General features: G+C 34.8%; 2 protein-coding genes across 2 annotated transcripts; both read right to left on the bottom strand.

Moving 5' to 3' along the window:
- Nucleotides 1-213: 213 nt before the first annotated feature.
- LOC123015154 lies at nucleotides 214-2,370 on the bottom strand. The gene is made up of 2 exons (XM_044414678.1): nucleotides 1,520-2,370; nucleotides 214-1,486 (listed from the first exon to the last, which is right to left on the bottom strand). The coding sequence occupies exons 1-2, from the start codon at nucleotides 2,291-2,293 to the stop codon at nucleotides 1,058-1,060; spliced, it is 1,203 nt and encodes a 400-aa protein (XP_044270613.1). The 5' UTR covers nucleotides 2,294-2,370; the 3' UTR covers nucleotides 214-1,057.
- A 1,406-nt stretch (nucleotides 2,371-3,776) lies between these two features.
- On the bottom strand, nucleotides 3,777-4,218 carry LOC123015159. Its single transcript, XM_044414692.1, has 2 exons — nucleotides 4,052-4,218; nucleotides 3,777-4,003 (listed from the first exon to the last, which is right to left on the bottom strand). The coding sequence occupies exons 1-2, from the start codon at nucleotides 4,203-4,205 to the stop codon at nucleotides 3,777-3,779; spliced, it is 381 nt and encodes a 126-aa protein (XP_044270627.1). The 5' UTR covers nucleotides 4,206-4,218.
- Between the last annotated feature and the right edge of the window lie 9,300 nt (nucleotides 4,219-13,518).

The raw sequence follows: 13,518 nt of genomic DNA, 5'->3' as shown, positions 1-13,518 counted from the left end.
CAAATAACAGTCGCTGTTGTACTATTATAAAAACTCGATTTATTATAAAAATAATTAGATTGTATACAATTTCCAACTTAAACTAAAACAGTAAATCTAAAACATTGGCTACCTTAATGATGAATTACCAATTTACTTTATAAAACTATATCGATGATTGTTTGTTTGTCGCTGGCATAATGACCCAATTAAGACATTCCGCTAATCGTTGCTGATCGCGCGGAAGTGTCTGCTCGGGTCGGTGCACTATTGCGACAAACTTGTCGAAATGTTAAATTTTATAAAAAAAATGAAAATTGTTCGTTTGAGCATCTTGCCGACCACAAAAGAAAAAAAAATGATGAAAAAACTAATTGACAACCAATACTTAAATTAACCTTTAACATTAACCAAATTCAATTACAAAAGTACTTAGATTGACTTAAAATTAATTAATGCTTTCCTAATTCTAACACTACCACTCGCTAAGTCGACACTGTGAACACATACACACACTCTAACGACGGGGTTCGGCGTACACTTGGTCGTTGTCAACTCGTAGGGGTTGAAGCTCGATCCCTTCATCCAGTTTTTGGCTTGGACCTTGAGCTGGTCTTGGATCCTGGGGTTGGCTTCTGCGCTGACGTGGTCGTCTGATAGCTTGACAGATGCGTTTTAAGCTATAGAACAAAATGCTGATTAGAACAATAATTACTAATATTGTTATGACACTTGTAATTATTGTGTGATGAGTGATGGCTTTCCAATGGACCTCTTGCAACTCTTGGTCCATTTCTTGCTCTTCGTTTTTCAAAATGGCCAGGTCGTCGGATGGTTTGAGGACGGAGACGGATGTGATGGCGGCATTGGCGGGCCTCTTGAAAGCCTTTGTTGTTTTCTGTTCTCTTGTACAATTCGTCGATAATGCAGTTGGGACTGTTTTCGATACTGCGCACATTTGATGGTGAGCAAACGTAACGATGATCTGAGACTAGAGTACTTTCTCTTAATTCTTCGTCTGTTACAAGAAAGTATCTTTGCGTATTATAGTCAACTGCTATAACATCATTTGGTACGTCTATACTCCAATATGACTCTTTGTCTTGTCTTTGTGTGGAATTGGAGTTCCCTTTAACAACATGAAATCTGCAACCTCTGACATTGTGAAATATCCGTACAAGTGGATAAATTGTTTACTGTGAGCTAGGTCAGTACGAAGGATGGGATAGGATAAAATTTTGATATTAGAAGGTAGTTTCTTTGAAGATGTAATTATTATGTTCTTGATTTGTGCTGGGGAAATGAATTCATACAGATTCGCTTGGTTTACATGCATGTTCAATAAACTTTTGTAGTGAGTTATGAGTTCGTCGAGAAAAGTGCTGGCTATTTGGTACGTGGCAATGTTGTGATCAACTGAGCTGTACCAATGCTGCATATTGTTTATCGCTGATAAACCTTGATTGAGCTTTTCCTGAAACTGATTCAATTTTTGGTAGATTTTAAACTGAAACTGATTCAATTTTTGGTAGATTTTAACTTCGGTGTCGTTGAACTTGGACAAAGCTTGAAGCATAAATTTCGTTTGGTGGTGTGACGCTTGTATAAGTTCCCTTTGGTTTTTGTCAAGGTCGCTTATATCTTTGTAAACTTCGTCATTTACCCCGAAGATTGAAGTCAACAGTGTGTTTAAGACTCCTCTTTTTTCTCTCTTTTTTAGAGAAATTTCTAAGCCTAGTTTGATCCAACTCAGTTCCTTTTCTTTTTCCTTTAACTGTTGGATTAAAGGTGAGCAGTCTATGTTATCTGCTGCAAATTCTAGGGTTTGATTACAAAAACTTTCCATGTTTTGAATTATTTTTTGGACGGTTTCTGTATCATTCTTGATTTTGAACTTTTGAAATTTGACCTCGATTCTGAATGTGCCTCTTTCAATTGTTGCATGTCCTATGTGCTCAATGAAAAATCCTGGTTGTGGATATTCCACATGGTATAACGAGGTTGTCGATGATGCTGCGGATTTGCCGATCGTTGTTAAGAATAAAATCGCGATCATTGAAGCTTTCCACAAAAAGTGAGCACTTCTTGAAATTTTTGGACGTCCTATTGAAGGTTTCTGACATACTTCCGGCGAAGTTTGTTCCGATTGGACAGGTAATAAAATCAGTTTGTGGATTGGTCTATCCATTGTTGTGCCTCCTTGTTTCTTGAGAGTAACAACTCGTGTCACGTTGTCAGGGTCAGGGTGAACCTTGATGATTCTAGCTAATGGCCAATTGCTTGCACTGACGTTTTCTTCTTTTAAGATGACCATGTCAACTACTTTTATGTTTTTGGACTGAAATTTCCAYTTGTACCTTTGTTGGAGTTGATGTAAATATTCCGAGTGCCAAGTGCTTTTGTTGACATGCATACAAAAATAGCTATGTAACCTTTGTATGACTTGTTTCCGCGGCCTTTGGTTGTCCGTACTTGAACTGGGCCCGCATAATCTATGCCAGTATGAGTAAACGCTGAGGTTGCAGTAACTCGAGCCACTGGTAGATGACCCATTAATTGTTCGCTTGTCTGTGCTTTGTATCGTATACATTTGATGCAATTATTTATGACATTTTTTATGGATCTTTTGGCATTGATGATCCAATACTTCCTCCGAACATAAGCTAATGTTTCTTGATTTCCTCCATGGAGGGTCACTTGATGTGCTTCTTTTATAATTAACTTCACCAAATGAGAATCCGAAGAAAGTATTATAGGATGTTTTTCGCCATATGGTAATAGCGAATGTTTTAATCGACCTCCTACTCGAAGTATTCCTTCATTGTCCAGGAAACGGTGAAGAATCGCTATTTTGCTTTGTTTATGGACATGTGATTGTTTTCTGAGATCCTTGAGATCTACACCAAAATCCATTTTTTGTTGTATCTTGATTATTCGTTTTTCCGCTTCTTGTAATTCTTGCACTGTGAGATGACCAGTTGAAGTCGTTGATGATTTTGACCTGCAGTAAGTGACGAATCTTCTACAATATGCGATCACTCGAATCATTTTAAGGAAGGACGAAAATCTCTGACATAATTCATTTTCGGCTGTAAATAAACACGTTATTGTGTAACATCGTTTTGCTTCTTCATTTGTTGTTTTGTCTGTGATTAAATTAGTGTTGTCTGGATACATGGTGTCTTGTAACCATGCCGGTCCTTTCCACCAAATTTTGTGATCCTTAAGTTTGGATGGATCGATTCCTCGAGAAACAGCATCAGCAGGATTGTGTTCCGTTCGTACATGATGCCAACATGATGCCGGAAGTCGCTTTTGAATTTCTGAAACCCTATTAGCGATGAAGGTTTTCCATTTTGTTGGATCKCCCTTGATCCAAGATAATGTGATCATAGAGTCTGTCCAGGCAAACGTTTTTGGATTTTCAATGTGAGGGTGTAGTGCAGTCAATATTCTGTTTAGGAGCTTGGACAACAATACAGCTGCACACAATTCTAATCGAGGCAACGTTGTCTTATTTTTTATTGGAGCAACTTTGGATTTGGCAGCTAATAACGTGATTTTTGTTTCTCCGGTTCCGCTGATTGTTTTCGTGTAAACTGCTGCACCGTAAGCTTTTTCTGAAGAATCACAAAAGCCGTGTATTTCAATCTTTCGGTATTTCCTATAGTTTATCCATCTTGTCAAAACAATGTTTTCCAATGTCGGCATTTGTTCCTTGAATGTTGTCCATCTTTCTAGGACGCTTTGAGAGATTGGTTCGTCCCAGGAGAGGTTTTGCAACCACAACTCTTGAATTAATAGTTTGGCTTTAACGACAACAGGAGCCWACCACCCTGCTGGATCAAAAAGTTTAGCAGTATCTGAGAGAATGGTGCGCTGGTGATTGGAGTGTTATTTGCTACGTTGACCTTGAATTTAATGGTATCGTCYCGAGGTGCCCAATAGATCCCTAACGTTTTCTTTGCATCGTTTTGTTTCGTTTCTATTGGGTTGATATCTTGAAGATCTTCAGGAATGGAATCTGCAAGTTGTTGATTGTTGCTGGCCCACTTTCGTAATTTGAAGTTACCTGACGCAAACATTTCAATGAGTTCCTGTTGTATTTGTATTGCKTCTTGTTCGGTGTCTGCACCACTCAGTAAATCATCGACGTAGAAATCTTGTGTGGCCACTTGTGCTGCGTTTGGAAAATTTTCTTTTTCATCTTTAGCAAGTTGATGCATTGTTCTAATTGCTAAATAAAGGCGCAGCTGTCGTTCCGTAMGTAACCGTTGTAAGCTTATATTCACTTATTGGGTCACTGGGTGAAAATCTCCACAATATTCTGTGATAGTTTTGATCGCTGTCAGAAATTTTAATTTGTCGATACATTTTCTCGACATCCGCCGTAAAGGCAATCGCATGAATTATCCATCTCAAAATGATGTCTATTAGATCTTGTTGTAATCTTGGACCTGCATGCATGATCTGATTGAGACTTTTTCCGTTAGGGGATTTGCATGAAGCATCGAATACAACCCTTAAAGCAGCAGCTTTGGCTTTGACTTTTGACTTTTGACTTCCAACGTGTAAGGGCCAATTGCCACTTTTCAACACATGGCCGTAGCCTAGACTATTTAATTTCGTTGCCACTTCCTTCCATGCTTCTTTAAATGCAAAGTTGTCTCCATCACTATTATTAAATTTATTATTTAGTAGTGTCGTGTTAGACTCTAAACACTCTATTAATAATGCCCAATGTTTTGGCCTGGCTTTGAAATCTCTTTCTGTTGCTAAAAATGATAACGTATTGTAAAAGAAGCGTGGACTAGTGTTACTTAAGACTCACCCATTATAGCACCATAATATTGTCCAACAAACGTACAATATAAACAGGAAAGTAGTCACTCAAATTTTAAGAATTTTTTTCCGGTAATTCTAACGTCACAATTAAAAAGTTAGAGAAATTGTAATTACCACAGCGACTAGAACATAGAAACGAGTCGTAAGGGTGTTTCTATGTTCTATCAGCCGATCCTTTCATCGGATGCAACGAATATGTACGACTGTGGTTACGGAGTAGGTTTGATAATAGCGCTAGAGCAAAGCGAGGAAAGTTCATCTCTATTGCGTTACGGAGTTCAGCTGCTGATTCTTTTGAAAGAGATGATTGCCCAAAATCCTTTCGAAAACGCAGATAGGTGGACAGTAATTCACGAAAACATTGTACAGGCAAGTGGAAGGTCCTTTACACTTCGGGCTGTAAAGGAGCGCTTGGATTATGTGTTGAAACAGTTTTGTAAAGAGGACACAAAAAAACAAAAAAAAGTAATAATTGTGACCTATATAGGTATATAATTATAATTTGTTTTTCATCTAGCCTTTACATGGTTTTAATTGATTTATAGGTCTGGCACTGAAAAAAAATATGACGAAAAAGAACGATTACTGCAAGAAATAAAAGATTTGCAACTTGAATTTAAAATAGATAAAACAAAATGCCTAGTAGCAAAGAAAAAGGGATAATATTAAGGCAACAAGCAGCGGTCAGTAGTTGTGCTAACACTGTAACTTTGTTAGCTAACGAAAGAAGTAATAACAACTGGATCACAGGTTTATGTATTTAAAAAATTATAATTATATACTTAATGTAAGTATGAGGATTTTATTAGTTGACGATGTGGTTGACGGCAATAGACTATTCCTGGAGGACAATACCAGAGAGTCAACAGAAGATGCAATAGAACATATCGATGATGAAAATGTACACGAACCATATGATCATCCATTGGTTGAAACGCCACGCCACATACAAGATCACTACGACGACCAGTACTAAGTAGGTACTGAATTTTTTTCATGGCATTATGTTATGAAATTTCGTGTGTCAGGACCGTCTCATACTCTCGCAGCGCTCGTAATGATCAGTTGAAAGGCTCTGCTTTAGCGTATCTCGAACGCAGAAACGATGTCGACAATGAAAACAGAAAACAGCAGCTGAAGTTGGAGGAATGAAAATTAGATCTCGAAGAGAGAAAAGTAGCGTTGGAAGAAAGGAGGCTGGCCTACGATGAAGCAAAGTTAGAATTGGAAAAAGCTGAACGTTTGGAGCGGTTAAGAATGGATAAAGAAATTCATAACAAACTATTAGAACAACTGGAAAAAATACTGTCTTTTGCAGTAAATTTTACAAAAAATTAAGAAATGTTTTCTACAAAATTGTTATTTAAATTATTTTTTAATGAAGGATTACTGTTGGATGATGATTTGACGATTAAAGAATAATAATAATAGTACGTTTCATATATTTTGTATTGTTTATTTCAATTGCGAGTTTTTGAATAAAAAAATTAGTAGTATTTTTTTAACTCTAAATGTAGTTTTTGTCTGGACTGCTATATATTTATTATAATACAGTTTATAAACATAAATATTCCTCTAATATTGGAGGAATTGTGTTAAAATACGAGGCCGTCTGACTTCCGTATAGGCAGGTGTGGCAGTTTGTATGTATCATCCCTGTAATATACATTTCCATTATATCTCTTGCAGTAGTAATTTTTGATTCTTTTTGAAGTCTAAGAAAGCAAATTCTGTGACAATTTTTCCAAAGCCCCACTCTACTGCCTGGCGAAGAGAACTCATTGAATTGTTAAAATTTTGCTGTTCTAGAGCAAGTCGTCTATTTGAGTAAGGGCAGAGAAGTAATTCTTTAATTCCATATGCTTGGTCACCATACAAAACAAATCATTCCCCTGTTGGAAACGTGGTGTGTTCTTCAAGCTGTGTATAGAGATTAGATTCTCGAAAAATGCCGGCATCATTCCGTCTTCCAGGATAAGCTCCTTGAAAGTTAACAACAATTCCATCAGGACATAAGACCGACTGATATTTCACACAATGAAAACATTTGTGTCCTGAATAATAGTTTTCTTGGTCAACTGAAGGTCTACAGATTGCCCTAGCAGTACCATCTATAAAACCCCAGCAATTTTCAAGTGGTGATCCCTTCTCTCTAATAGCCTTAAATTGAACTCGCTATTTGAATTTTGCCAAAGCGTTCTATGAATTTACCTGAGCATAATATTGTAATTTCTCTAAATTTAACCATTGTAGGTTACGCAAATTATGTAAAAGGTGATTATGGTTATCATATATAATATGCATTACAGCATTTGAAATATATGAAAGAGATTGTGACGACAACCCAAATATTTTCTCTAAATCGGAAAGTCGATTGGGGTATATTAGTCGTCTGAGTAAAATACATAATCCTTCTATACCTGCATTGTAAAATAATACAATTATATTAGTAAACTAAATTAGGTATGTGGAATTATTCACCCTATACCTACCATTTGCGACATGTCGGTCAGCTGTCCTAATTTGATGTGGAATACCAAGGGCATTGCATAATCTTCGGAGATGTTCTTGTTTAAATCTGAAGTTTAATTCGATGTCTTTCTCAGTCATTTGATTTAAATTTAACCTGCCATATTGAAGACCCCTGTTTACTGCTCGCTGATTATCATTGAATAAGATATTACAAAGAATAGCATTCTCGATTTCTTCATCATTTATATCAGCTAAAGCAGCGACTTCTAATATTTCATCCATATTATGAGTACACATTAAATCACTGACAATATGACATTATTCCCTCAGATTTTGAAGTTTTTTTATGGGTGCTCGAAAATGCATGTCACTGCGGTAACTATTTTTGTCAATTTCCGATACAACTATACACGTGTCACGTGATTTTTATGTTTTTGGAAATTTATCGTATGCTGTGCGGTAACTCCCTATTAGTGTTGGAAAAAATAAATATTTGTCTGCAGTGGAACGATCGAATATAATAAAGTAAAAAAACATTAATTGATCAAGAGCACCCTCTCATATCCGCGCAATTGGTCCTAATCTCTTATCAAAGGGTTCCAGCACAATCAACTTTAACGAAATCCCTATTCTCATCCTGTCCCATTATTCAGCGTATAGTTTCTGTTTTTTAAGAACCAAACTTTACTGCACCAAATTTTATAACGTGGATTAAAGATGTAATCTCAATTACAAGCCACACATCCTGGCCTTACTAAGACTCGCATGTATTATGAAGCGTAATCCGGTGACCGGAGGTAACTCGACTGAAATGGAAGTAGAGCAGGAAGATCGTTTGTTTGGAAGGATTAAGGTCGGATATGCAGACTGGACACAATATTCATAAACGAGCCCGCCTCGGAGGTCATCATCCTGATATCATTTTGGTTTATTAGTACGATTAGCCCATCTGTATTCATGACTTCTTCTGATTTAACGAGGACAATGTTCGTGCTTTGAGTTTCGCAGACTGTTTGACCACATTGATACAAAAGAGTGTAAATAACTGGACAGGTTTCGACTTCAAACGGCAGGAACAATTGAATGTGGTTGGACGGTTGAATGTCAAAGTTAACAAATATCTAACAGCGATATGTGTGACCATGGTCATTTCTAGTCTCCCAACGAAAACTATAGTAACTCAAAATTTACAGTTTTGAGAAAAATTGCATTGAATCTTTGACTGTTAATAAAAAATCAAGAAACTGTTTAATATTACTGAACATTATTGAGGGTCTATATTTTGGTAGTAACATTGTTTATTCCAAGAAAATTTTTGTCATTGTTTTTGTATTTTGGGCCCTACATAAGCCATCGTAACTCAAAACAAATTTTTATGAGTTACTATAGTTTTCGTTGGGAGAGTCGATTTGTTGCGGTAGATATTAGTCATTCAAAATTCATAATTTTTGCTTTCAACTTTGTGCAGTCTTCACTTTAAATTAAAATTTCTTTGAAATGGTTCATCTTAGTGGTATAAAAAGTTTGCATTTCTTCTTCGAAACTGATTACCTACTCTATCGATTTGAGCAAAAAAGAATTAGTGTCAAGAAAGCAAAAAAACAGAAAAAACACAGAAAATGTGATATGCAACTGCAGTAACCGGAAATTCAGTAGATGTATCCGGTTTTCGTGACCACCAGTTTAAAAGGTTCTTGCAAGTAACTGTTGTGAAAATGCTGTTTGAAATACGAGTACTTTAATAGCTATTTATGTATCAAGTACGCAAAATAGAGTTTTAGGGGACGAATCGTAATTAATGACGAGGCGACGTAGGAGTTAATTTTTAGTCCGCAAAAACTGTTTTTGGGGACTGAGTACCTAAAATAACCGTTTTGCGTACTATTTTATTGAGTCCGAAAAAGACTCATGTTGGGGACTCAAATGAATCCCTAAAACAACTGTTTTCGGGAGCGTATACAAAAAAACAAATTTTGTTGTTGCTGTATTTATATTAACTTTTTCATTTTATTAAGTGTGATCACGTTCTGAAATAAAAGAGTTGTCGGCGGTGCAGGTCTTTTCAATTTATAATATTAATGTCTACAATGCATGAAAAAGACATCAAGAAGCACTGTGAAGAGAAAGGTGATGGATATTTTATTACACATCGCAATGCAATTTGCAGCGTGCACTTCACTAAGAGTTTCCTTGTTGCATTATTGATGCGAGTAATTTTCTGAAAGTTCTAGAAAATGTGTTGAAACAATTTATCTAAATTTAAATACTTATTTTGAAAATGTTCTATTCAGTCCACTTAGATTTTACATCGTGACTTTAGACAAAAATTCCTAAACTGATCAATTTTTATTTTAAAATAACATTCTTTTAAATGTTTGTTTTTACGTGCGACGTCACATGTATTTAAAACAAATATCTTACAGAATGTTTTAAAGTTTCAGGATTTTTGTCCAAAAATCACCAATTACAAAATAATGAATTTATTCCTTTCATTTACACCATACTGTATAATTTTAATACAAATAGGTATTAACCATATTATAGCGAAATTACTGTTTGCCAACATGGTGGATGCCGCCCCTCTTATCAATTATGTATGTGTAACAACTTCTTAAGCAATTCTCCCTTCAGTTCCATGTTGAATTTTCCGATCTAATTATTATGTCATCCAATGCCGGATGATCTCGAAGCGAACAGGTAGAAGGGAATACCTCCCATCGATGTAATATCCCCCTAAACTGAAATCCCAACAGCTGTATGAGGAATTCGAAAGCAATCTCACGTAGAACGCGGCAGCCACATTTCTGATGAAATTTACTGGAGCAGTAGGCGACAGTCTAACCGACTAGATACATCGCCAAGACACTAATTTAGCGACATGACATACGACATTTAATACGTTTTCTACGACTAAAGACATTGTCACCAACTTTGATACTTCTGTCGTACAAAAGATATTAGAAATGACACCAAATTTATTTTATTTTCTATGGAGCTGTAAATAAATAAGCAAATCTAGATAATCAATAAACTTTTTAAAATGTATTAAGCCCTCTAAATTTTTAGCATGAGATTAGTTGTACAGCATTTGGAAAGGGACTGAAAAAGTGACAATTTTGAAAACTAAAGCTGCAGAAGAATTTAAAAAATTTGCATAAATTTATAGCTTATTTTAAACAAATCACATACCGTTTATTGCCAATCTTTACAGTACCTGCTTGTATACTTCACAGAATAAGTTTTTCTGTATTTACATCCTTTTTTGTATTCTTTTTAACGAGGAGCCCATTTTTGTCCGTAACATACAGGGTGATTCTTAAATAGATCGACAAAAGTTTATTCTTGGTAGTATCAAATGAGAACATGCTGGAAAAATATTTAAAAAAATTCATTATTTAAACGTTCTCCAAATAAAATTTATTAAAGTTATTTTCGAGGTAAAGCGTACGCCACTGATGTGTTCGTAAAAAGCATTAGGAAACCATGGTATTAACTTGATAAAAATGTATTTGATCATTGTAACAATACATAAACGCCGATCAAAGGGGTTTTGCCCCTAAAAGATATAAACGTAAAAAAGGTACAGTTTGTCTCCATTTATCCTTGGGAAACTGTGATAAAATTTTGTCGGTCTATTTAAGAATCACCCTGTATGTACTGCATGTACGGTTATAGCTAAAATGTTGACAATATAAAGACAAATATAAGTAGTGTAGTGTTAAATTTAGAAGAAAATATTGACTTTAAAATGTGTAAGTCTCTTACAACTCTCCCTCTTTAAGTGCTTTAATCTTATCTCAAAGCCAGTCTCTTCTTAATTGTGTAAAATAGTTTGTAGGCCATCCTAGCGGTTTATATTTTCCTGTCCGGAAGAATACATTTAGTTAAATTCAGTTTGATGTGATTACAGTTTGCGGTGGGGTTGAAGCGGCAAAGTTAGGGTAATATTTTAAGGGGCGGAGTGCTGACAGGTAAGACCGGTAAAGTTAGCAATTGTGGCGGCGTGTCGCGGTTACCACAGAACCTCCCCGGAACGGAAACGGAAGTGTTCTCTGACGCACGTAGCGCATCGAACAACTCTCTCAGAGTGCCCATTAGATAACTTGGACTTGTTCAAGAATTATGGGTCTAATTGCTCAAGGAGCTCGGAGGCTGTGAACATTCTTTTTGAATTGGATTGAAATCGGGACGTTGCTGCAGATTAAATTTCCGTTCGGTTATGGGTGCGATTTATCATTCACGTCAAATTCAGAGACACGAATATCGACATTAGGAAAATGATAAAACTATGGCAGATAAAACAAGTTGAGGGTATAAAATGTATTGTTGCACTTGAATTCTGTTTGTTTATGCAATAAGTATACTACGTAAATGAACAAATCAGAGAAAGTTTATTAAAGAAATCACAGATGTATTTTAATAATTTTTGGTATGAGTGGAAGGTTGATGAAATTAAGAGATTCACTTTTGGGTGTGCTATTAAAAAGTCTGTCTATCAAGCAAGCCTAGAAATTTAAAACTTGTGTCTGCGGACGATAAAATGCCAAAATGACAAACAAGAAATGTCAATATGTTAACTGTAACAACAAATAGTGGTGAACGATTTGTATGAATAAACACCAACTACTTTAGGGTGTTTTAAGACATTTCATAGAGGAATTCAATTTGTTTAGATCAATATTTTAATTTTTATAAAATAATTTTTTGACATCTAGCTGACATACGAACTGGCAAGCGACATACGTCCTCAACTAGTACGCCTACTTGCTAGAAAAATTTTTTGATCGCACTGTACAGGGTGCTGCATTTTGGATGTTCGAATAGGGAATCTCCGAAACTAAGAGGTTTAGCCAAAAACGAATGATACATTCTGGGGCTCATTTTTTGAGAAAATAATATTGGTTAAAACCGCATTCCGCTATCGTCTCTTGTTTTCGACTTATAGACAAAAGTTGACATTTTGGCGAAATCTAAAAAAATTTATATCTTCGTTATTATAGAAGATACGGATTTGAAATAAAGACATTATACAGGCACTTTTTTACAAGGAATTTAATAATGTAGCTAACAATTTTTTTCAGTTATTAGTTTAGCAGTAATAAGATAAACTTGTATTTTTTTAAATGGAAATCATAGGCGGCTATGGCAATTTTGAAAAGCTTATTTTTTTCTGATCTAAAAAATATATATTTGTAACAAAATATTTTTTATAACTATACTTAAAAAGTGAAATACATATTTTGTGTGATAATAGTTGGCTATGGAAAAACTGTTTCACTCCAAATGTGTAAATAATAATCAATAAGAGTTTTGTGAACTGTAAAATAGATGAAAAAATAGATAAAATTATAAAGATTTAAAAAATACAATACGATAGAAGCATTGAAGCACCTCAGAACAAAATTAATACATATTTTTTTAAAATCAAAAAATAGAAAAAACAAATGTGTCAACAGTCAACACAATTACAAAAAACATATTTTTGATGATCTAGTGGAGGTATGATGACGTTTTACATAGACGAAATTTGGGTATTCGAATAGCCATATCGTCATTTTTGTGTCATATAAAATATATTTTATTGAAGAATTAAAGCGGCTTTTTTTACAACACTATGTATCACTAGAAGTTGCAATGGTAATGTTAGCTTGTTTAAAAACAAAGAAATGTTATTAGTCGCCAATAAGTTGATTTACAATTTATTTTGCACCTTTTTCATTACTTAGTACTTAGAAAACTCTTTCATTAGTCACACTAGTTGAATATAATATAGTTTAAATCCTTTTAGTTGAAGATGCAATATTTTTCCATGGCCAACTGCGAACAAAAATAAAAGATAATTTTTTGCTTAAAATGTATTATAATAATTTGTTACAAATATATATATTTTAGATAAGAGAAAAACAAGCTTTTTAAAAATGACATAGCCATCTATGATTCCCATTTAAAAAAATTCAAGTTTATTTTATTACGGCTAAACAAACTGAAAAAAATTGTTAACTACTTATTAAATTCTACGTAAAAAAGTGCCTGTATAATGTCTTTATTTCAAATCTGTGTCTTCTATAATAACGAAGATATGAATTTTTTTAGATTTCGCTAAAATGTCAATTTTTGTCTATAAGTCGAAAACAAGAGACGATAGCGGAATGCGGTTTTAACCAATATTATTTTCTCAAAAAATGAGCCCCAGAATGTATCACTCGTTTTTGGCTAAACCTC

The sequence above is a fragment of the Tribolium madens genome, unplaced genomic scaffold, assembly GCF_015345945.1.
Source record: "Tribolium madens isolate multiple individuals breed KSU strain unplaced genomic scaffold, Tmad_KSU_1.1 Scaffold_19;HRSCAF=116;Tcas5.2_LG9, whole genome shotgun sequence".
Taxonomy (NCBI): Eukaryota; Metazoa; Arthropoda; class Insecta; order Coleoptera; family Tenebrionidae; genus Tribolium; species Tribolium madens.
The sequence above is the reverse complement of the archived record's forward strand: the minus strand, read 5'-3'. Positions and strand labels throughout refer to the sequence as shown.

Coding starts and splice junctions, on each gene's coding strand:
- LOC123015154 (XM_044414678.1), bottom strand. CDS start 2,293: ATGGTCATCTTAAAAGAAGAAAACGTCAGTGCAAGCAATTGGCCATTA. Junction 1,487..1,519: donor CCAAGTTCAACGACACCGAA/GTTAAAATCTAC, acceptor AATCAGTTTCAG/TTTAAAATCTACCAAAAATT.